This window comes from Gouania willdenowi, chromosome 24 (assembly GCF_900634775.1).
Source record: "Gouania willdenowi chromosome 24, fGouWil2.1, whole genome shotgun sequence".
Taxonomy (NCBI): Eukaryota; Metazoa; Chordata; class Actinopteri; order Blenniiformes; family Gobiesocidae; genus Gouania; species Gouania willdenowi.
This window is the reverse complement of record NC_041066.1, coordinates 20,210,830-20,231,590: the sequence shown is the minus strand read 5'-3', so window position 1 is coordinate 20,231,590 and position 20,761 is coordinate 20,210,830. Positions and strand designations below refer to the sequence as shown.

The window sequence follows — 20,761 nt, the reverse complement described above, 5'->3', positions numbered from 1 at the left end:
CACACACACAAAAGAGCCAAAACAGAATCCTAGCACGTGCACGTAAACACACATTTATAAATTTTTTATCTCTTATATTAGCATGCTACGGAAGCTTATTGCATTTACCGAAGAAAAAAACTTTTGATTTTTCTGAATTGATGAGAAAAAACAAGATTAAGATTAAAGATTAAAAATGGGCCCCGTTTTTCAGTTTTTATAGGAAATATTTTTCGTTTTTTCTGAATTTCCTATAAAATCTTGTATCATCAATTCATAAAAAACTAAAAATATTTCCTATAAAAACCGAAAAAGGACATTTTTTATTTACTTATTTTTATCTCATTAATTCGAAATGAAAAATTATTCCTAAAAAAAATTCTCATTCATTCAGAAAAACGAGGGCAATTATTTTATTTACTTATTTTTCAGTTTTTCTTAATTCCCTATAAAAACATATTGCATCAATAAAAAACAAAAACAAAAAAAATATTTCCTAGAAAAACAGGGCCAAAAATGTTATTTGCTTATTTTTATTTCATCAATTCAGAAAAACCTAAACTTTATTTTTCTTCAGTGAATGCAATAAGCTTCTGGAGTATGCTACTGGGTATACGACTTTGATGGTTCAGTGAAGAAGCTGGAAATATATAAAGGCACAGTCGGAAATAAACTCCAGTTCAGTATCAAAAATTATTATTTTTTAAAATTTATTATTTAGCAAAGGGGATGAGTAGCATTAACGTGGCCTTGTTGTAGCACAAGAAAATCAGATTCTCACATTACTCAATATTTATGTGTAGAAGAACACATGTTACTTAAGGATAAATGCTTTCTTTAAAAATAAAGAAAGAATCAGGTCCAGTGCTTACACTCAGCAGCCGCCATCTGCCAATCGGATGCCCCACTTCCTGCACGAGATGCAGCTCAGTGCTCTGTTACACGACAATGGAACTGACAGGACATGAAACCCTCAGGATGTGAGGCAGGCTGCGGATCCCATAACAAACCTTTTCTGTGAGAGAATCGAAGGTGAAGTCGGATTAAATGGACACAGTTATTTTTTTACAATGTTTACAAATGCTGTTAAATGAACGGGGATTGGAACATTGAGGCTTTGATTCACTCATTACTAGTAGTCCAGCACTTCAGCTAACTAGCCTTAGCTAAAAGAATACAAACAGCACCTCCTGGTGGACCATGTGAATTATTTTTTGTGGGTCTTGACAGGCTTTTATTGTCCTCCTTGGACGGTATGGAACCAGGCTTTACTTAAGAACCAGCAGTGTATTTCAGGGTTTGATCTTTAAAAGAAAAGAAAATGATAAAAATCAAACATGTATCAAACAAAAGCAGTTTTCATACATTTTCCATTTAAAAAACACCTAAAATGTCTTTAAGGCAGGGGTTCTCAACCTTGGGGTCGCGAGACACTGGGGAGGGGGGTCACCAGATGCCATTTTTTTAACAATTTGAGCTCATTTTTGCTTTTTTTTTTTTTTTAACTTTACCATATCTTAACCTATTTTCATCACTTTTTCTTACTCTATTTTTTGCTACATTACTCCTATTTCTGCCTCTTCTTCATCAAATTTCAATGCCTTTTCGTCACTTTTTTTCCACTTCCGAGACATTTTCAGCACTTATACAAACCCTTTCCACCACTATTCCCACACATATGTTGACTTATTATCACTTTTAACCTCTTTTCACCATATTTTATGCTTATTTTTGCCAATTTAACCACATCCATGATTTGTCATGCCCATTATTTGCCAGTTTAAACAAATTGTTCCTACTTTTTTCAGCTATATTGACACTTTGAACTCTTTTTACCACTTTTTTCTGTTTAGTTATTGCCCACTTTAATTTGCAACTTTTAAGCAATTCATGTGGTCTTTAAACCACCATCTTTCCCACTCATTTTTAGACGGGAATGGATGGATGAATTTTCTGAATTCCATCATGCAGCGTACTGCGACGCGGGGCAACAGCTGCATCCTCACTTGCATTTTATTCAGGAAAAGCAAATATTCTAATTATTGTTATATGTATAATTTTTTGTGTGTATGTTTTTATTAATTTAATAAATCTGTATTTGTCCTTGTCTATATGTGCAGTACATTTCTCATGTTTTGAATGAAAAATGTTCTGAATAAATAAAAAGTTTAAAAAAAAACAACCCCAAAATGTAATGTGTGATATCAGTGAGCTTATCATGTACCTGGATAAAGAACTTTGGCGAGAGATGATTTAATTTCAAACAGCTCAGGGTTGTCTTTAACGTCCTGAGTGGCGTGCATACTGGTGAAGTGGAACGCAGACCACCAGTCCTTCCTCTGATCCATCACAGCCACCACAGCTTCCTGACAGTTTTCTCTGCATTCAATAAAACATGTATTAGCACAGGAACAAAGTAATGAATGAAGTCATTTACAACAATATAATATAATATACGCACTGAGTCTGCATCTGCTGAATAATAGCTTTTAGATGTCGCCACACATCCAGGTTGCGCTTCCAGCATTTAAAGTCCAGCATGGCCAGAGCGACTTCTAAAGCTTTCTGCACAGCATTGGTTCTCTCTGGAAAAACAGATTTACTGACATTAATCACTGCAACACGACGCTCATTATATTAAGGCAGTGGTTTTCAACCTTTTTCATGTCGTGACCCCATTTTTATATCGACCCCAGAAACATTTTTTTCCCCTAGAATTCGTTTTTGATCATGTTTGTTATACAGCAGTGGTTCTAAACCCAAGTACCTTCCTTTAGTCCGACTACATTTTGCTCAGAATACTGTGAAAAAACCCACTTTAGAGCACAATGATGGAATGAATGAGTGATACAACACATTTTAAATAATCTCACTTTGTAAATAAGTGGATGAAACAGTATTTAATGCCTCTTAAATTTAATTATTCCTAGTTTTTTATCATTTCAGGTCCCTTTCTGACCTACCACTTGTATTTTCAGTTTTCAGTCATTATTTTAATTAAAAATAAACAACAAAACCCTATATTTTTTAATGCTTTTAGTCATTAATTTTCCCCTCTCTCTCTCGTACCCCCTGTAGTGCCATCGCGTAGCCCTAAAGGTACACATACCGCCATTTGAGAAACACTGTTATACAGGATTAGTGCACAAAATAAATAAAAACATCTAATAAATTAATGAGAAATATTTATTATTTCTCAAATTATTAATATTTGAGAAAGTATCAATTACTTGTGTTTGAGATTGTGTGTGGTAGAAAATAATATATTAATTATGATTATTATTTTCAAAAATATATAAATACATAATTCTAATCAGTATTTTTTTTTTATCCATTACTAGACATTTCAGATGACCCCATTTTAATTCCAGGCGACCCCACATGGGCTCACGACCCCAAGGTTGAAAAAAAAAACAAAACACTGCATTAGGACAAAATGTATTCATTTGGTTTCTTGATGTTTTCAAAATAAAAGGTGTGTTGTAGATTTTTTTTCCTGTCAAATCACTTGAAAATAACAATAGATAAAATAAACGTTACTATTTAAAAAAAAATTAAAACCTTTAATGCAGTGATTCTCAACTGTTGGATCGGGACCAAAAGTGGGTCGCGGACCGCTGGTCAAAATAAAACACTGAATATTTCTCATGTTGGACTTGACTTTTATTTTAAGAGATACTTCTCTTTTGACAGGCGTGCTGTGAAGTGCATGTTGCACAGGAAAATACTGTATATAGATTTATGTTTTTTTTTAAAAAAGGATTTTATATGTGTGTGTCAACAGCTTTTTTTGATAAACTAAATTTGTTTGGTTGAATTCTAAAAAAAAAAAAAAAAAAAAAAAAAAAAAAAAAAAGTGGGTCACGATTTAATGACCGTGGGAAAATGCGGGTCACAGGGTGAGACCAGGTGAGGACCGCTGCTTTAATGTGTATTTGGATGTTTTTTTTTTGTCATTTGGTAAAAATGTGTTTTAGAGTTTGTTTTTTCGTTTTTAGTACCTGATTGAAGTAGGAGTGAGATGTATTCCAACATCAACTCGTGGCTTGGGACTAAAACCTGGAGGATCTACAGCAGAAAAAAATGCAGATTGAAGCCAGTTGGGTTTGTGTTTTAAGCTGTAAATCTTACACATACTCTTCAGGTATCAGTGCAACTTTTTCCATTCAAGTATCAGAAAAAATAAGATGTAAACAAATAACTAAATTCTTACATTTAAACTACTTTTAAGAACACAAATTTCTCAGCAGGCTGCAGGGATTTCCACGCACACACACCTTTAACACTTTTATCAGCTTCTTCTCAGGGGCGTTGTGTCGCTTTAAGTACTGATACAGATAAACGTGCGCATTGGGGTTGGGAGGGAAACTGTGGTCATATGCGTAGTTGTTCAGGATCTTCAGAGCCTCCTCGTGGTCATCGTAAAACTCCAACATCTGCCAAAACAAAACAACACAACAACACACAGGAAAATCAAACAGTCTGATTGGAAATGTGAACTATACCATAATAAGTAGCACTTTGTAATATTTAGTTTTTTTGAAATACCAATGCTTGGCTGTCATAACCACATTTATCTGAATAATATCCACTGTTATCCAGGAAGTTTATTATGATTTGCGACCTAATATATAGTCATCTTAAAGATGTAAATTCTTGGTTTAGTCAGAAAAAAAATGGGTTAAAAGTGACCAAAAATGGTGGAAAAGATGGTGAAATAGGACTTTAAAAACCACAGAAACTAATTAAAAGTTGCAAATTATACAGAAAAAGTGGCAAAAAAAAAAAAAGTTCAAAGTGTCAATATTGGCTTAAAAGTGGCAGAAATGGTGCATGTAATGTAATTTAAAAAGTAGGAACAATTAGTTTACACTGGCAAATAATGGGCATGACAAATTGTGAATGTGGTTAAATTGGCAACAATAAGGGTCAGCATGGGCAACATCATGTGGAAAAAGTGGCTGAAATGTCTTGAAAATGGAAAATGTGCAGAAAAGGCATTGAAATTTGATAGGCAAGTGGCAGAAAGGGGAGTAATGTAGCAAAAATGCAAGAAATAGTGATGAAAATATGTTAAAATATGGCAAGTATGGTGTAGTTCCAGGAAAAGGGTAAAAATAAACAAAAATGGGCTCAAATTGTTCAAATAACTATCTTAGTTTCTTGAAGGCATCTGACGACCCCCTCCCAGCGTCTCCTGACTCCAAATGGGGTCCTGACCCCAAGGTTGAGAACCCCTGCTTTAGACGATGTGACAGATGATTGAGAAATGCAGCATATGAAATGAGATGTGAAAATATTTAGCTAACTAACTACAGAACAGCTAGAAATACAAGGAAATCCTATTCATGACTCATCGTTCTTATCAAATTAACTCATCCTAAATGAAGTGTTATCATTGAGTTTGTCACGTGTATAAATAAAACAGCAACAAAAAAAAAGCATTGCTTTAAAAAGCAGAATTTAAAATCAGTCCATTACTAGTGATACGAGTCGAATGCAGAGCATTGAGAAATGATTGTTTACCTCGATGTAACAGAGGATAAACGGATCCCAGACTCCCGGTTTCTTTAAAACCTCCCGAAGGTTCACAGCAGCCTGTTTGAAGTACCGGTGCATGCTTTGGTCGTCTTCAGAGTTGGGATGAGCTAAAAAGAAATAAAAAAAAGAATGTAATTGTCAATTACAATTACATTTTCAATTATCCACGTTCAATTACATTTCAATTACGATTATGGTAACTTGCATTTTTTTCCAACAACAAATAAATTACAATTAGGGGTGTCCCAATCCGATATCTGTCCGCTATCAGCCTGAAAAACAAATATCAGATTCAAATTTACGATTTTTTTTTTTTTTGCAATTTATTTTTTATTTATTTTATTAAATTGTAGAATACTGTAAATATTATCTTGAAGGTTAAAATGCATGTAACCAATTGGTTAATAATAAATGGGTCAATTTTTCTCATACTACTGTTGCTGACTATTGTTCTCTGTTTGAGTAACATCACTTGAGCAAGCCTTTTCTAACATTCCACGCTAAAAAATAAGTAATTTTTTGTTTTTTATCAAAAAATGTTTGAAAAAAGTAATAAAAGTATGTATGATTCATGCTGATATCGCATCGGATCAATATCGATATCGGTCGATACGCAAGGGTGCAATATCGGTATCATATCGGAAATGAAAAAGTTGTATCGGGACATCCCTAATTACAATTATTATTTTTCCCCTGAAAGTCAATTACAAATAAGTTCTCACTTACAATTGTATTCACTTTTATTCATATAGTGTTGTGATGATTGTATGTGTGTATGTTGTTTTAGCATCTTTACACTTTAGTGCCTTCATTATAATATCTTATGTAAATGTCCAACTAGGAACAATAGGTGGAATTAAGCAATAGCTATAAACACTGTACAAAATACCAGTTACATTCACACTATTGTTACTCTGTAAAATTGTATCATCCGTATTACAAAATGTATTACTGTATATCCTAACTCTAACACCTGAAACATATTTTAATATTTGTTAACTACATATGTGTAAGCCATAGACCTGTTTTGCGTTTAATCAAATTATAATTGACAATTTTTATAGAATTTCCATGTTTACATTTACCAAGTCAAGTTACAATTCAAATACGATTAAAGCGACAACAGTTTTTTTAAATTACAATTACGCCATAATTATAATGAATTATCAGTTACACAATTACAATTATAACTGACCCCAACCCTGACAAACATTGTTAAGTGACCAGAAGATGGCAGTGTGAGGTCTAAAGAGCTTCAAGCATGTGAAGGTGAAACGGTCCTTATGTTTACACGCTTACTTGACTGTAATGACTTTTTATCACACCATATGATGTAATCCAGCAGACTCCTGTAGGCATGGATCAGTGTGAAGTTATGATGCTGGGAGGCCGACTCCTTCCCATAACGCCAGCTTTCTCCCGCCGACAGCTCTCGCCTCGCGTTTTCAAGCTCACCGTGGAGCATCAGGTGGAAAGACTTTTCCAAACAAATCTAAAACCAGAACTCGGTTAACTGTCGGTTATTACAAATGACAGACTTAGGAACTCTCTCACCGTCAGGTAATGTCGAACTCCAGAGTGTTTCATTCGCTCGTAGATGATGTTGTAGTCGTCCATGGTGGAGTTAGGAAGATGGTGGAGGATTTCTGTGCTGATTCTCCAGACAAGCTGAAGCGAACATGACAATAATGCATTATTGCAGGGGTGTCAAACTCATTTTATGGAGCAGTTTAATCTCAAGTGAGCCAAAGATTTAATGTGAAAAAATGAGTAATTTCAAGATTGTGCCCTCGTTTGCACTTTTACGTATACCATAAAATACAAAATATGGAAGAAAACTACAATATTCAAGCAATAAATGACAGATATCAGTCCCAACAGGATCTCCACTTTAAATTTCCTAGATTTTGTGACCAATTTATATTTCATTAAGGCAAATATTATGTAATAATTTGAGGAAAACTGAAAAATTTGGTAAGAATTTAGAGTTTTTTTCAACAGTTTAACATTAACAATGACTGTAATCCTTTGGTAAAACTGTGAGCCCCTGCAAATATTGTTGAGTTTCATTTACACAATGATTCGCGTCATTTTTGCTTTCTCCTGCGGGCCGAATTGGATGCTCCAAATGGCGGATTTGCCCTGGGCCACAAATGTGCATTATTGTGAAGGTCTTTAATACATAGATATTAATTATCCAGTTCAGTAGGAGTATTTCGAGTTATCATTTCAAGTCTAATTGTGATGCCTTTGCCAGAAAATAAACTAAACTTCCATCTCACAACCTGTTTTTAAGTTAACTATTACTGACATACTGACTTTTAAATTATTACAGGTTGGTTTTTTAAAGGTATTCTCACATAAATAAAGAGGTAACACAAAGCGCTTCATTAATATTTAATAGTATTGCTTAGAATTGTGTATAATAAATAATTATTAGAACATTCAATGAAATCCTACCTCTATGGTCTGCGGTGCCTTGCTCCTGTTGGTCTCTTCTAACACTTGTGAGAAGGAAACCATGTATTTTGCTGCCTCTTGCCATCTATGGTGCAACATGGCCTTTCTGATGCGTTCTAAACATATTCTGGTGCTCTCGTGAAAATCAGATTTTTTGGAGCTCTCTAAATAAAAAAAAATGAAATCCAAAATCCATTGAGTACGTTGTTAAAAAGTAGAAAACATATGTTAAGGCCTGTATAGCAGGGTCGGGGTTAATTACATTTTTCAATTACAATTGCATCTTCAATCATAACTCAATTATGGTTACTGGAATTTTTTCTAATTACAATTAACATTTTTCCCCTGAAACTCGATTACAATTCTGTTCATAATTACTGATCCTGAAATGTAAAACGTTTTTAGAGGCTTTTTATCTAAAAAAAAAAAAATTCAATATTTTTCTTAGATAAGAACTGTTTTTTTTCCTTCACCTCTGAAATGTGTGTGTTTTTCACATTTTTCATGCCTTTTACTGGATTTTAACCCCAGTTTAAGTTTGTTCATCATATTTAAAATAGTTTTTAGGGTCTTATGCCTTGGCACAGACAGTTTTTATAGAATTTTCATGACAATTAAGAATACAAAGTCAATTATCTGAACTCGATTACAATTCAATTATGATTACAACAGCAACAGATTACGTGATTACAATTATAATTGACCCCAAACCTGCTGTATAGCATCTGTCATTCATTATATACATATACATATATACATATATATATATATATATATATATATATATATGAGTGGGATGGAATTGTTGCACGACTAACCTGCAGTTTTGAGATTAACCAGAGGGAGATGTGACTTCCTTCCTCCTTTAGATAAATTATCATCCGAGGAATCATCGTCACCTTCCCGTTCTTCCTTCAGCCCAAATTCATTTTCCAAGTCATCCATCATGAGCAGTTGTTGTTGTTAACCCTCCATCTGCAGAAGTAGAAACATTGGAATTCAATTTAGATTTTTTTTTTTTCAGTATTACCAGGGGGAAAATTCTGATTGAAGAACAATCATGATTTAGATCAAATATGTCAAACTCAAGACCCGCGGGCCAAGTTTGACAGATTTTGTTCAAAGTAGAAATTACTGCCAAAATACGACTTTCTGTAAATTACCATATAAGTTGTAGATAAAATACGATGGGAGTTGCAATACTACAAACAAACAAAAAAAACCCTGGAAAATTCTTGCAAATTTTTCCACAGATGTCTGGAAAATTCTCGCAAGTTATCGCACAGAATTCTGGAAAATTACATTGCAAATTTCGAGAAAGTTTGTTCCAAAATAAAGGTATTTTCACCAATTGCTTCACATTTTTCATTTTGTTTAAATTTGCTCTTCATTTTTCTGAAAAGAGATGCGAAAATATTTAGCGAACTAACTACAGAACAGCGAGAAATATAAGGAAATCCTAAATTTAAATCCTATTCATGACACCACTTTAGTACCAAATTAACTAATCCTAAATGAACTGCTATCATAGAGTTAATCACGTGTATTAAAAAAAAAAAAAAAGTAGCAAAAACTCCACTAATATCCTTCGTGCAAAATTCTCACAAATTATCCCACAAAACTCTCGAAAATGACATTGCAAATTTTGAGAATATTAGTTGCAAATTAACGGAGTTTTCACCAATTGCTTAACCCTCTGGATTTTGTTTTCATTTGTGCTGTTTTTCCTCCACAAAAACATGGATTTATCTGAAGTTTGTGGCCCTTGTACTAAAATAAGTTTGACATCTCTGATTTAGATCATCACGAAACATCACTATTTTATTGCAAGCAACATACTGTTCTCAAATTGACAACAATCAATATATTCTAAATCAGCTTTAAAATCTACACTTGCTCAAATCATCCCTCTGAAATTAAAACTACATTTAACAACAATAAAAAGGATCTCAAAAACCAATACTTGAAAGCATTCCACGGATAAGAATCTGCATTTGTTGTTATTTACCTTCAATGATAAATGATGTGAAAAGTTTAAAAGTTATGAACAGATATTTGTGAATCTTAAAGCTTCCATCAACACTCACCTCGCCGCTTTCAAATAAAGCCACGATCTCCGAGGTTAAAAGTGCAACGGTGCAAACTTTGGAGGCTTTAAAGACAATTTAGGAAACACAGAATAGTACGAATGCGTTTTAAAAGCTAATTTAACGCGTTTTAAAAGCTAATTTAACGTCGACATTGTATGAATTAAAGTAGTCTATTGAGCACATGCGTACTATCAGAAAAATAATACCGGAAGTGATAGTTCAAGATGAACGTCTATTGGTTGATATGGGCGGAAAAGGCGGAGCAAGGAGCCACGTTGTTGTTTTTTTTTCTCATGTGACTCGTCATAACAAATACGATAATTGTAGTAATTTCTTATTGCAATCAACATTAAATGTTCATCAGGTGTGACAGCAGTTCGCCTCAAAAGATTGGCTTATTGTAATGTTATAACGTTTAGGTTTTATATCCTCTTTTCCCAGGTATTCTCTAAAAAAATAAAATTAAAATAAAAAAGATACAATTTTAGTTGAATAGATTTGACTATTTCAGAAATAATTAACTTTTTTTAAAGAGGCGAAGATTTATTTAATAAACTTGCATTGGTAAACCAAACCAGCATATATAAATAATTTGATTTGCTTTTTAATCTGTCATATTTTTTTTTAAATTAATCATTAGATTTTGTTGATGTGGGACCGCTCTTTTTTTTATATATTATTAAAACAAGGAAATATTTTCTTTTTTTACTCATTAAAAAGATTAAAAGCAGTGCTGCTCTGGAATATTGATCCACCTTATTCCAAACACCGCTACTCCCTGATTATAATGATGGTGGTGATGATAATGACTAAAAATAATCTCATAGCTATCCTTCAGTATAAGCACAACTTTAATATACACACTGTAATCAGTTACCAGATGAGCCGGTTAAGTGATGACTGCTCCTTCGCACGTGCAGAACCAGTGGACTAAAAAAAACTCCCTAAATGTCATTATTTATTTCTTTATTTAAAAAAATATTCTCTGAGTGCACTGTTTGTGCCTTTCTGTATTTTTTTTTTTTTTCTGCAATGCTGTTGGAACTCACAATTTTCTGTAGGAAACTGAAAGTAATGAATAAAGTGTCGGTCCGGTCGGGTTGCAAAGGGCTGGAATGTTTCCAGAAAACTTCCATGGGAAATTATACTCGGGAATTTTGGGAATATTAAAAAAATATACAATTTTTCAAAGAATTTAAAAAGTTAACAGAATCGGAATCTGTTGCAGATACAAAAGTTAAACTTTTTTGAAAAACATAATTTAAGAGTTTGATAAACAAACCACTTGTTTTTTATATTGATACTTGAATTACAGTTAGTTACCATTTACTTGTTGCCAGGAGATTTAAAAAAAAAATGTAATAAATTGTATTTCATACCATTTTATGCATGTAAAAGTGACATTTGTAATTATTGATATCGCAATGTAAATCGTATTGTTTAGTATCGAGATATATCTGAAATGCTCAAAAAATTACTCCTGAACTGGATAATTAATATGTATTAAACATCATAAATTAACAGAACCAAGCATAAGTTTTTGAAAAATGTAATTTACCACTTGTTTTTGATGTTGCTACTTGTATTACAGTTACTTACCATTTACTTGTTCTCAAAAGTTTTAGAAAGAAAATAAATAAATTATATTTCATACCATTTTTACTTGTAAAGGTGACATTTGTAATGAATGACATCGCGATATATCGCAATGTATATTGTTTTGTTTAGTATCGGCACATATCGTATTGTGACATGCAAATTGTGAATCATATCGTGTCGCCAGATTCCAAGCAATGCACACCCCTAGTTAATACCTACTAATTATTAAAATTTCGTTGATGAATGCATTGCATTTTTTTTTCTCTTTGTGCTTTGGTCACTCACATCCTGGTTAAAGCTGATCCGGGTCCACACTCATAAACATGAATACGTATTCACATCCACGGGTGGGTCTAATCCTCAGCCGGATCTCCTGTGCTGACGTGTCGGGCTCAGCCGCCCAGTGCTCATGCTCCAGCTGCTCCAAGCCCGTCAACCACACTGCCAGCATGGCAGCAAAACGCTGCTACCGACGAGGATTTTTATTACTTTTATTCAACTTTATATCTACTGCAGCCTTGGAGAAGAGATTTTCCGACTTTAAAAGATGCGCAGACGAGGAGTGCAGCAGTAAGTTTGTGGATTACAGTGTTGGGGTATGTGGTGGTGGGGGGGGGGGTCTCTCTCCCTCCCCAGCCCCCACCCTGGCACTACCAACACAGCTAGCTATTGACTGCCTTATCTCCAGACCTGTTGGTCGATGTTCACCGGTGACCTTAGTGTCCTCTCTCCGCTGTGGTGATGCTGTCGGACGGGGTGATGCTCAGGGAAGTCAGCGTGCAGATAGCGTTCACTACCGCCCACAGATGGAGGGTTTTTTCGGGGGGAAGCGGCTAACCGTCGGCCTTCGTTTACCGACTGGGCAGTGGGAGCTAACGTTAGCCGCTATTTAGCTTAGAAGCATCTGTAAACTCTGCCAGTGTCACATCAGCTTTGTGTCTAAACCACGATAGTTAGCCTATATTGACCTGTATAATCTTCTCTACAACTCTCACCTCACTATTTTAATGTTTTACTACTTTTATTTGACAGTGTAGTAAAAACATTTCCCAATGATGCAAACATGCAGAAATCAGCCTGAATAACTCAGTTATCAGGACACACATCTAAAAATGATTTTCCTCATTCCCTCTATGTTTTTACAAGTCCATAGCACATTTTTCTGAGCTGCAGGCTAAAAGTGCAATAAGTTGACAATCAGGTTTTTCATCTTTTTCCCTCTCTAACCTCAATTAAAATATCATGATTACCTTCACAGATTTTTACGGAAGCCCTTAAGGGCCATGCTTTCATTTCTTTCGCTTCGTTTTCCCGTGATCACGACTCAATTTTTTTTCAAGATAACGAAACATCAGTGTCGGATGATAAATCATTACAGGAAACATAATTCAGTGTAACAATGTCAGGAGCAGCAGCATATTGATCACTGCATCAGGACTTCAGTAAAGTTAGAAAGATCTAAATAATATCTAATTTTAACCGTTATGAGATAGCCAATGAGCCACAAGCTGCAGCGAGCTGATTTTCAATACAATTATTGATCATTTAAGCAGAAAATATGTCATTGTTTCCGATGAGCAGCTGATGCTGAGACGTTGCTTAGGGACCGTCAACAAAGTGCAACCACCGACACAATAAGCATTGAATATTCAATAAGTCTGTGATCATGCATAGCAACGTGATCAAATTTACTGCGGACGTTGATGGTGTTAATTTCGTCATACTACAACTCTTATTTAGCTAAAAATACCCTTTTGTATATTTTTGATTATATGTATATTGTATTGATTATTTATTTATTTTTAAATTTTCAATAAGTTTTTCAAAAATACATTTACAAAATGAGAGGATAAACACTTTGATGCTTTTTTATTTAAATATTACAATATTTATTTTAATAAATTTGACAAAAAACACAGGAAAAACCTGAAAACGACAGATAATCTTCATTGGGTGTTCTTATATATATATATATACTACAGGAAAGAAATAATAATTAAAAAAAACCACTGGTGATTTTTAATTTTATTTTATAAGTTGATTTTTACTCAATTTTGCATTATTTCTTTCAATAGCTTCTACAAAAAAGCCAAGAGGAACCTGGAAACCACCAGTAATGTGTATTGGGTGTTCTTTTATATTCTGCAGGGCTGTGGGATAAACTCGTACTGGGCTTAACCTTAGACACGTTGATACCAAATACACGTGTTAGAAATAAGAAAGAAAAAATATAAATAAATTTAGTAATATTTGAATAAAAATCATCAGTGTTTTTCCTCTCATTTTGTAAATGTATTTTTGAAAAAGTTATTGAAAATTTAAAAAATCATTATGATCTACATATAAACAAAAGGGTATTTTAGCTAAATAAGAGTTGTAGTATGACCAAATGAAGACCAACAACGTCCGCAGTAAATTTGGTCTCGTTGTTATGCATGATCACAGACTTATTAAATAGTCAATATTTATTGTATCCGTGGTTGCACTTTGTTGACGGTCCCTGCGCAACATCTCAGCGTCAGCTGCTCATAGGAAACAATGGGATATAATAATGCTGAAATGACCAATAATTGTATTGAAAATCAGCTCGTTGCAGCTTATAGCTCATTGGCTATCTCATGACGGTTAGAACGAGACATTATTTGGGTCTTTCTAACTTAACTGAAGTCCTGATGAGGTGATCTATTTGCTGCTGCTCCTCTGACATTGTTACATGGAATGATGTTTCCTGCAATGATTTATCATACTACACTATTGTTTTGTTATCTCAAGATAATTTTCCCATTATTTCGAGAAAATTAAGTCGTGATCATGGCAAAACGGAGGAAAAAAATGTAAAAGCCTGGCCCTTTAGGGCTTCTGTAGATTTTTATTTGGTTAGATTTTTTTTCTTTTCGTTGTTACATACAGTGGGCACCGATTGTAAAATGGTACATGCTAAAATAAACGGCAACATTTAGAAACAAACCACGTTTAAAAAATGGATGTGAATTGGTTATTTATTTTGACCAGATTTACAGCAATATTTGTGAAATTTGCGATATTTACTTTTCTTGTAAAAATATGTCAATGTCAAATCTAAATGTGAATTATTAAATCAAAATCAAAAAGATTAATCTAAATGTTACCTTTAAATATCAAGGTTATATTTAAATATGAATGTTAAATAAAATCTACATTTAATCTAAATTCGACAGCATGTGCAGACAAAGTAAAACAAAAAACTTAATAATAATCTAAATGTGAAATCTAAATTGCGTTTGCATCAATGAGCTTTTTTTTTGGTACTTCCAGTGAATTTGCGTATTAGCTAAATATTTAGTGTCACCCATGACATTTAGAATAAAATTAAATTAAAGCTCATTGATGAAAACACAATTTAGGTTTGACATTTAGATTTAATAGTTAACATTTAATATATTTAAGAGAAAAATAAATATCCCAAATTTCACAAATATTGCTGTAAATCTGGTCAAAAAAGGTAACAAAAGAATTCACATACATTTTTTAAATGTGGTTTGTTGCTAAATGTTGCTGTTTATTTTAGCATTCGCAACTTCTTTATAATCGGCACCCCATAGTTACCAAATAGTTTAGGTGTCTGATAGTTTGTATGTTTAAAATAATAAAAACTAAACAATCTAACTCTTGGTATTTTGGCGTTTGCAGTGCTTCTCTGTCGGGGAAAGGCTGTGAAAGATTTCAAAGGGCCAGATTGTCGATTCCTGTCATTTCAAAAGTCTGAAGCCATCTATGTTTATTACAAACTGTCAGGGAGAAGAAGTGACATTGTGGGCTGGAGTGTAAGTATATATATATATATTTTTACAATAATCAAGTCAGTGCCACAGGCAGGACATTTGTTGTCTTTAGTTCTTACAGTATAATTTCTCTTTATTGCTTAATATTTTTAATTTTACTTTGTTTTATTTAATATGTTATTTTTATTATCATAATATGTTCTGTTCTCACATTTCTCTTTTGTAGTTCTCGCTTTATTTCCTCATTCATTGTCTTTCTGTTGTTTTTGCTATCTGTAAAGCACTTTCTAGCTATATAAATAAAGATTATTATTATTATGTGTACCCTATTTGGACAGAAAAACATGTTAGTTTGACTTCATATTAAACTTTTTCGATGCAAATACTTTTTAAACATTTTTAAATTTATTTTCTTTTTTCTTTTAAAACCTATTGAAGTTTTGTTTTTGAAGTAAATATGTATTTCCTTACGCAGTGATCCTGTACTGGGATTGCAGAAGCCTAGTCCAGGTTAAAAGGCATATTCAAATCTATTTTGTGAAGGGTTTTATGTCTCTAAATGAATTAGATCAAACTGTTTTATCACTAAAAAGGAGCAATCGGGTCAGAAAATGGATGTTTTATTACTTGGTTTTTGAGGTTTGACTTCTGTGTAGTAAAAATCCTGATTATATTTTCTTGCTTTTAGGTTGGAAGCCACTTTGGTTATTTTCCCAAAGACCTTCTTTCAGTAAATCATGTTTATACTGAAAAAGAAGTTGAAGTTCCAACAGAGGTATGGCTTACTAATTGATTTAAAGAAAGATTAATTCTGTATTAACTGACATAAATGCACATTATGCACTTTTTAATGTTCTCCATTTATGTTTTTTTTTATTTTTTAGGAAACAGATTTTGTCTGTTTTGACACTGGATTTGACAAGTTTGAAAACTACGATGTAGATTTTCTCCTTGGGTTGTCAGATAAGGAGAATGAGGAGGGAAAATCTGACCAAACCAAAGTAGCAGAGGGCACACAAACAGAAACACAACCTTTAGAAGAAGTGACCACTGATGAAATCCAGACCGAGCAGAATGATAATGTTCATAATCAAAGTGCCTCTTTACCTGAAGTTGACACATTGAATGAATCTCCTTCGACTAAAGTGCTTGAGCCCAGTACAGCTGCTATACCTGACGCTCTTGAAATACCTTTTGGACAAGAAGTTGTTGAAAAACCTACCGTTGAGTCTGCTCTTGAAGATATGTCACAAAAGACTGAGCCCAAAGAGGAGCCGACAGACTCTGAAATCACATTTGTGCCGACGGAAAATGAGCCCGTCTCCATTTCTGAAGGATTTGTAATCCCAGCGTTGGAAACCACCTTTGGATCGACATTCGATGCCGTTACTACAGATGACGAAATCACCAGAAAGGTGACTCCAGATGATGAGGAGGATGAAGGTGAGAAGGAAGATGATTATCCTCGTGATCGCAATGATGGTAAAACGAAAATACCACTGCTGTCGTTCTCTGATGGGGGAGAAGTCGAATCTCCAAAAACACCAGAGATGCCATCTGAAGTCAAGGACAATATTAAAACTGTTGGTGAAAACATGTGGTCGTCACTTGGAGATGCCGTGTTGTCAGTGGTCACAGGGGGCGAGAGGACGCCAGCTCAAGATTTGAGTTCAGAGGAAGAGGAAGATGATGAGGATGAGGAAAGGATAACTCCTCCACAAACAGCTCCCGATTTGGAGGAAGCAGAGAATGAGCCTGAGTTGGATGAAGTCTTCCAACACCCAAAGAACCCAACACCAACACACGAGGATCTTACGATTGATAGCACAGACGATACAGAAACTGTCCCTGACTCTGAGAAACTGGTCGATAAATATGAGGATGGGGACAACAGAGAGGACGATGGTGAAAAACAAGCAGATGAGCTAGATGTAAAAGCAGATTCTGGTAGGGAAGATTTTTTGGGTGGACCTGAGACTGAAGCACCAGATTTTGAAACATCAAGCAAACCCACTGAGCATGAAATAGAAGAGGACAAGGCAGTTGGAGATAATGATGCACACACAGAGAATAGCAGTGTTGAAATAAAGACTGGTTCAGACCCAGAAGAGACAGAAGAAGAGTTAAGCGTTACTAATACTGAAAATAATCTAGATATGTCCACAGAAAAGAGGGAGCCAAATGATTCCAATCTCAAACATGTTGAGAATGAAGTCAATCAAAGCTTGTCTCATCAGTTCCATCCAATGAAACAAGAGATTTAGAAAGTAGAGACAGTCACTCAGATTACCGGAACCAGAGGAACTGCTTATAGAAAAGCCGGTTGAGGATGCTGAGAAAAGAAGAGCTGCTGGAAGATGAACACGCTCTTTATATCCCAATCAAACGATGACGACGCTTCGCCTGAAATTGCTCAACCTTTTGTTCCGCCTCCAGAGCCAGAATACAGCGACAGCATCCTGAGACTCACTCTGCTGAGGGACCACTTCACAGAAGAGACCATGGAACGATTTCAAAAGCTCCTCGGCTTGGCCAATCTATTTAGAATCGAAGCAATGTTTGTTGATCTGGATTCAGAGTTTCATGCTACTCGACTGTCGCATGAGAGCACGACAGGAAAAGTTGAAGACGCTCTGGAGGCCATCTTGGAAGCCTCTGAGAGCACTATCTTGAATGAAGTCGAGAAGATGCTTGATAGCCGGGGCCTGGAACAGGACAATAATAACTTTGAGGACAAAAGTGCTTTAGATGAGGAAACTCAACTACTGGATGATATCCAGGAGCTGGCTTTCAGCTTACGACAAAAGTATTCAACAGCTAGTGACAGCATACCTTTGGCAAGAGAGGAATCCAGTGACTATGACCATGGTAGGTTAGATTTGTTAACTCAAACTTGTTCCCACAGCGTTAGGAGCATGAAACTTTCCAAAATGTGTCGGTATCCTGATACTTTCTTTATAACATAACTAGAATCTCACTTCACCAAGTTTAATGCTTGACGTCAAGCATTTAGGGAGTCACCTGCGGAGTTTTACATCACTGCACCTGCCACTTTGTATTGCAGTTGCTGATATAAAGTTTTGATTAAACTATCTGCAATGTGTTTTTGAGCAAATCTTAGGTACACACAATTTAAATATTTATGTGCAATTGCTAGCTTGTCAACCTTAGTTTATTGAAGTCATCTGCTTGCCTGTATGCCTGATTTTATACACTTAGAGCCATGAAAGTTAATGGTGTCCCAAACCGATATAGATATTGGTCCGGTGTCACGGTCTGAGTTTACCTCATACTGTGATCAATTATGAGCATGCGCACTACCGGAAAATGAATTTTTGCTAGTTCCTCAGTTAGTTTTGCTACTTTCGCTGTGCTGAGATTGAAAATTTCATTTCAAAGCTAATGTTATTTGACGAGTTCTGAATGGTTCCTTTTCTTGCGGAATAATGTACAACTGCTCAATATACGAAGCAGGAGAGGTTCCAACGCCACAAAGAAAGGATAGACAGGTTCATCTTCTTCATGGTGAAAGGTAAATTATTTTCCAAAAAAACATGATTATAATATACATTGCAATAAATAACAGTAACCTAATGTAACTTTACAATAATAAGCTGTTGTATTCATATAAATCTGATCGTGACAATATTTCTTTTATCATTGGTCAATTTATTTTTTTTATTTTTTATTTTTTAATCAATGGTCGACTGATGTGATGTTTTAAGCATTTTTTTTAAATCAGTACAGTAATCTGTGCATGGCTAATCCAGCATGGGTACATCTCAGTACGTAGCAGTCACGTCCTGAGATCGTAAGAGAATCTCAGTACGGAGGTAAACTCAGACCGTGACACCGGTATGCGCGAAGAACATTGGTCAGTTTCTCCCATCCCTATTAGTGCAGACTGTTGTTCTCTGAGTAATATCACTTGATCAAGCCTTTTCTACCATTCCACACTATAAAATATGTACTTAAAGTATGTATGATTTGTGATGCTATTGTACTGGAGCTATATCTGTATCAGTCAATACTTAAATGGCATTGCATAGGAAGTTAAAAGGTTGTATCAGGACACCCCTAAAGGAAATTATGGTAACATTTGACGTGAGTTATCAGAGGGTAGTCTATATAGGCAACACTTGTCGAGACTTATTAATTTTAAACTGCTTGTTACTTTGCACATATTGAATTTATGTACTCGCTTTTGGTGATATTTTTGGGCAAACCAGCTGTCCACATAACAGACTATTCTCACATCTTTAATTTTGCCTTTTTGCCTTGTAGATAAAGAGGAAATAATTGTTAAAGAAGACACACACGATAATAATGGAACTGAAACAGTTGAAACCCCCCCTGAGGTGGAGAGCACTGATGACCTCATCGTAATGGATCAACCGGCTCAAGCAGCTGAGGTGGAAGAAGGACAAACCGTTTCGGAAAAAGTCCCTGCTCAACCAGACAGTGTAGAGGGAGATGGCGGACACTTCAACAAAAACGAGCCCAATCAATTAGATCTGGATGCTCCAGAGGAATTACAAAGTCTTCCACAAGATACTCTGGAAAAGCCCTCAGACATGGGGCTTGGTGGCGACGCTGGGCACTTTCCCTCAGGTTGGTGAACGTTGATTACTTGTTCTGCTTTTAAATCTTATGCACTAATGCTCAAACCCATCAAGTTGGAAAAATACATTTTCAAAAAAAAAAAAACTAGAACAGGGCAATATATCAATATTCTAGATATATCAAGTTTTCTATTTTGGGGATATAAAAAAAATTCCAATATTGCCTATATTGATATATATTAGGGGTGTTGAAAATAATCAATTCGGTGATATTACGTTGCGCGATTCTTGTATCGATTGAAAATGCATCCATATGGATTTTTTTTTTGTTTTTTACCTTTATTTAACCAAGAAATTCTCATTGAGATTTCAAGAGAGTCCTGGAAGCAATTAGGTCTTGGGGACTTGCTTAAGGTCCCACAGTGATGGCCCACATTGGATTTGAACCTGCAACCTTCCGGTTACAACCCCACTTCTGTAACCACTAGTGATTGCTTTGATCCTTATGAGTTCTTCACTGGCATGGACACGTAAGCAATCATAGATGCTTTGATGCTTCCCTTATGGTACGTTCACACCTGTTTGGGCATCAAAATCGTGCCTCACGCTCGTAGTTGGACGCTTGTGCTCATTGAATACAGACACTTGTCGCCAACGTCGAAGATGCTCGAGGGAGGGGCTTCTCTGTTGCCGGTGGTGTTCTTACAATGGATGATATTGTGGCGATCAGTTACGTTCATAATTCACCCAGGGTGAATGGAGAATAAAG

The 20,761-nt window shown here is 34.9% G+C and overlaps 2 protein-coding genes across 6 annotated transcripts in view; one reads left to right on the top strand and one right to left on the bottom strand.

Moving 5' to 3' along the window:
• Nucleotides 1–805: 805 nt before the first annotated feature.
• taf1a (TATA box binding protein (TBP)-associated factor, RNA polymerase I, A) lies at nucleotides 806–12,612 on the bottom strand. Of its 5 annotated transcripts, none has more exons than XM_028440324.1 (11): nucleotides 12,360–12,569; nucleotides 8,799–8,955; nucleotides 7,981–8,144; nucleotides 7,075–7,188; nucleotides 6,820–7,012; nucleotides 5,506–5,627; nucleotides 4,257–4,415; nucleotides 3,981–4,047; nucleotides 2,441–2,564; nucleotides 2,204–2,358; nucleotides 809–1,283 (listed from the first exon to the last, which is right to left on the bottom strand). In XM_028440324.1, the coding sequence occupies exons 2-11, from the start codon at nucleotides 8,926–8,928 to the stop codon at nucleotides 1,252–1,254; spliced, it is 1,260 nt and encodes a 419-aa protein (XP_028296125.1). In that variant the 5' UTR covers nucleotides 8,929–8,955; nucleotides 12,360–12,569; the 3' UTR covers nucleotides 809–1,251. The 5 variants fall into 5 exon arrangements, with proteins under 5 accessions (XP_028296128.1, XP_028296127.1, XP_028296125.1 ...); XM_028440325.1 differs by lacking the exon at nucleotides 12,360–12,569 and adding an exon at nucleotides 11,955–12,088; XM_028440323.1 differs by lacking the exon at nucleotides 12,360–12,569 and adding an exon at nucleotides 10,068–10,252 and having other exon boundaries at nucleotides 810–1,283.
• Nucleotides 11,963–20,761, top strand: part of mia3 (MIA SH3 domain ER export factor 3) — a 24,457-nt gene continuing 15,658 nt past the window's right edge. The window contains 7 exon segments of the mRNA XM_028440319.1: nucleotides 11,963–12,239; nucleotides 15,339–15,472; nucleotides 16,119–16,205; nucleotides 16,315–17,689; nucleotides 17,692–17,800; nucleotides 17,802–18,298; nucleotides 19,715–20,041. Coding sequence (XP_028296120.1) covers nucleotides 11,993–12,239; nucleotides 15,339–15,472; nucleotides 16,119–16,205; nucleotides 16,315–17,689; nucleotides 17,692–17,800; nucleotides 17,802–18,298; nucleotides 19,715–20,041 — 2,776 coding nt within the window. The 5' untranslated portion in view covers nucleotides 11,963–11,992.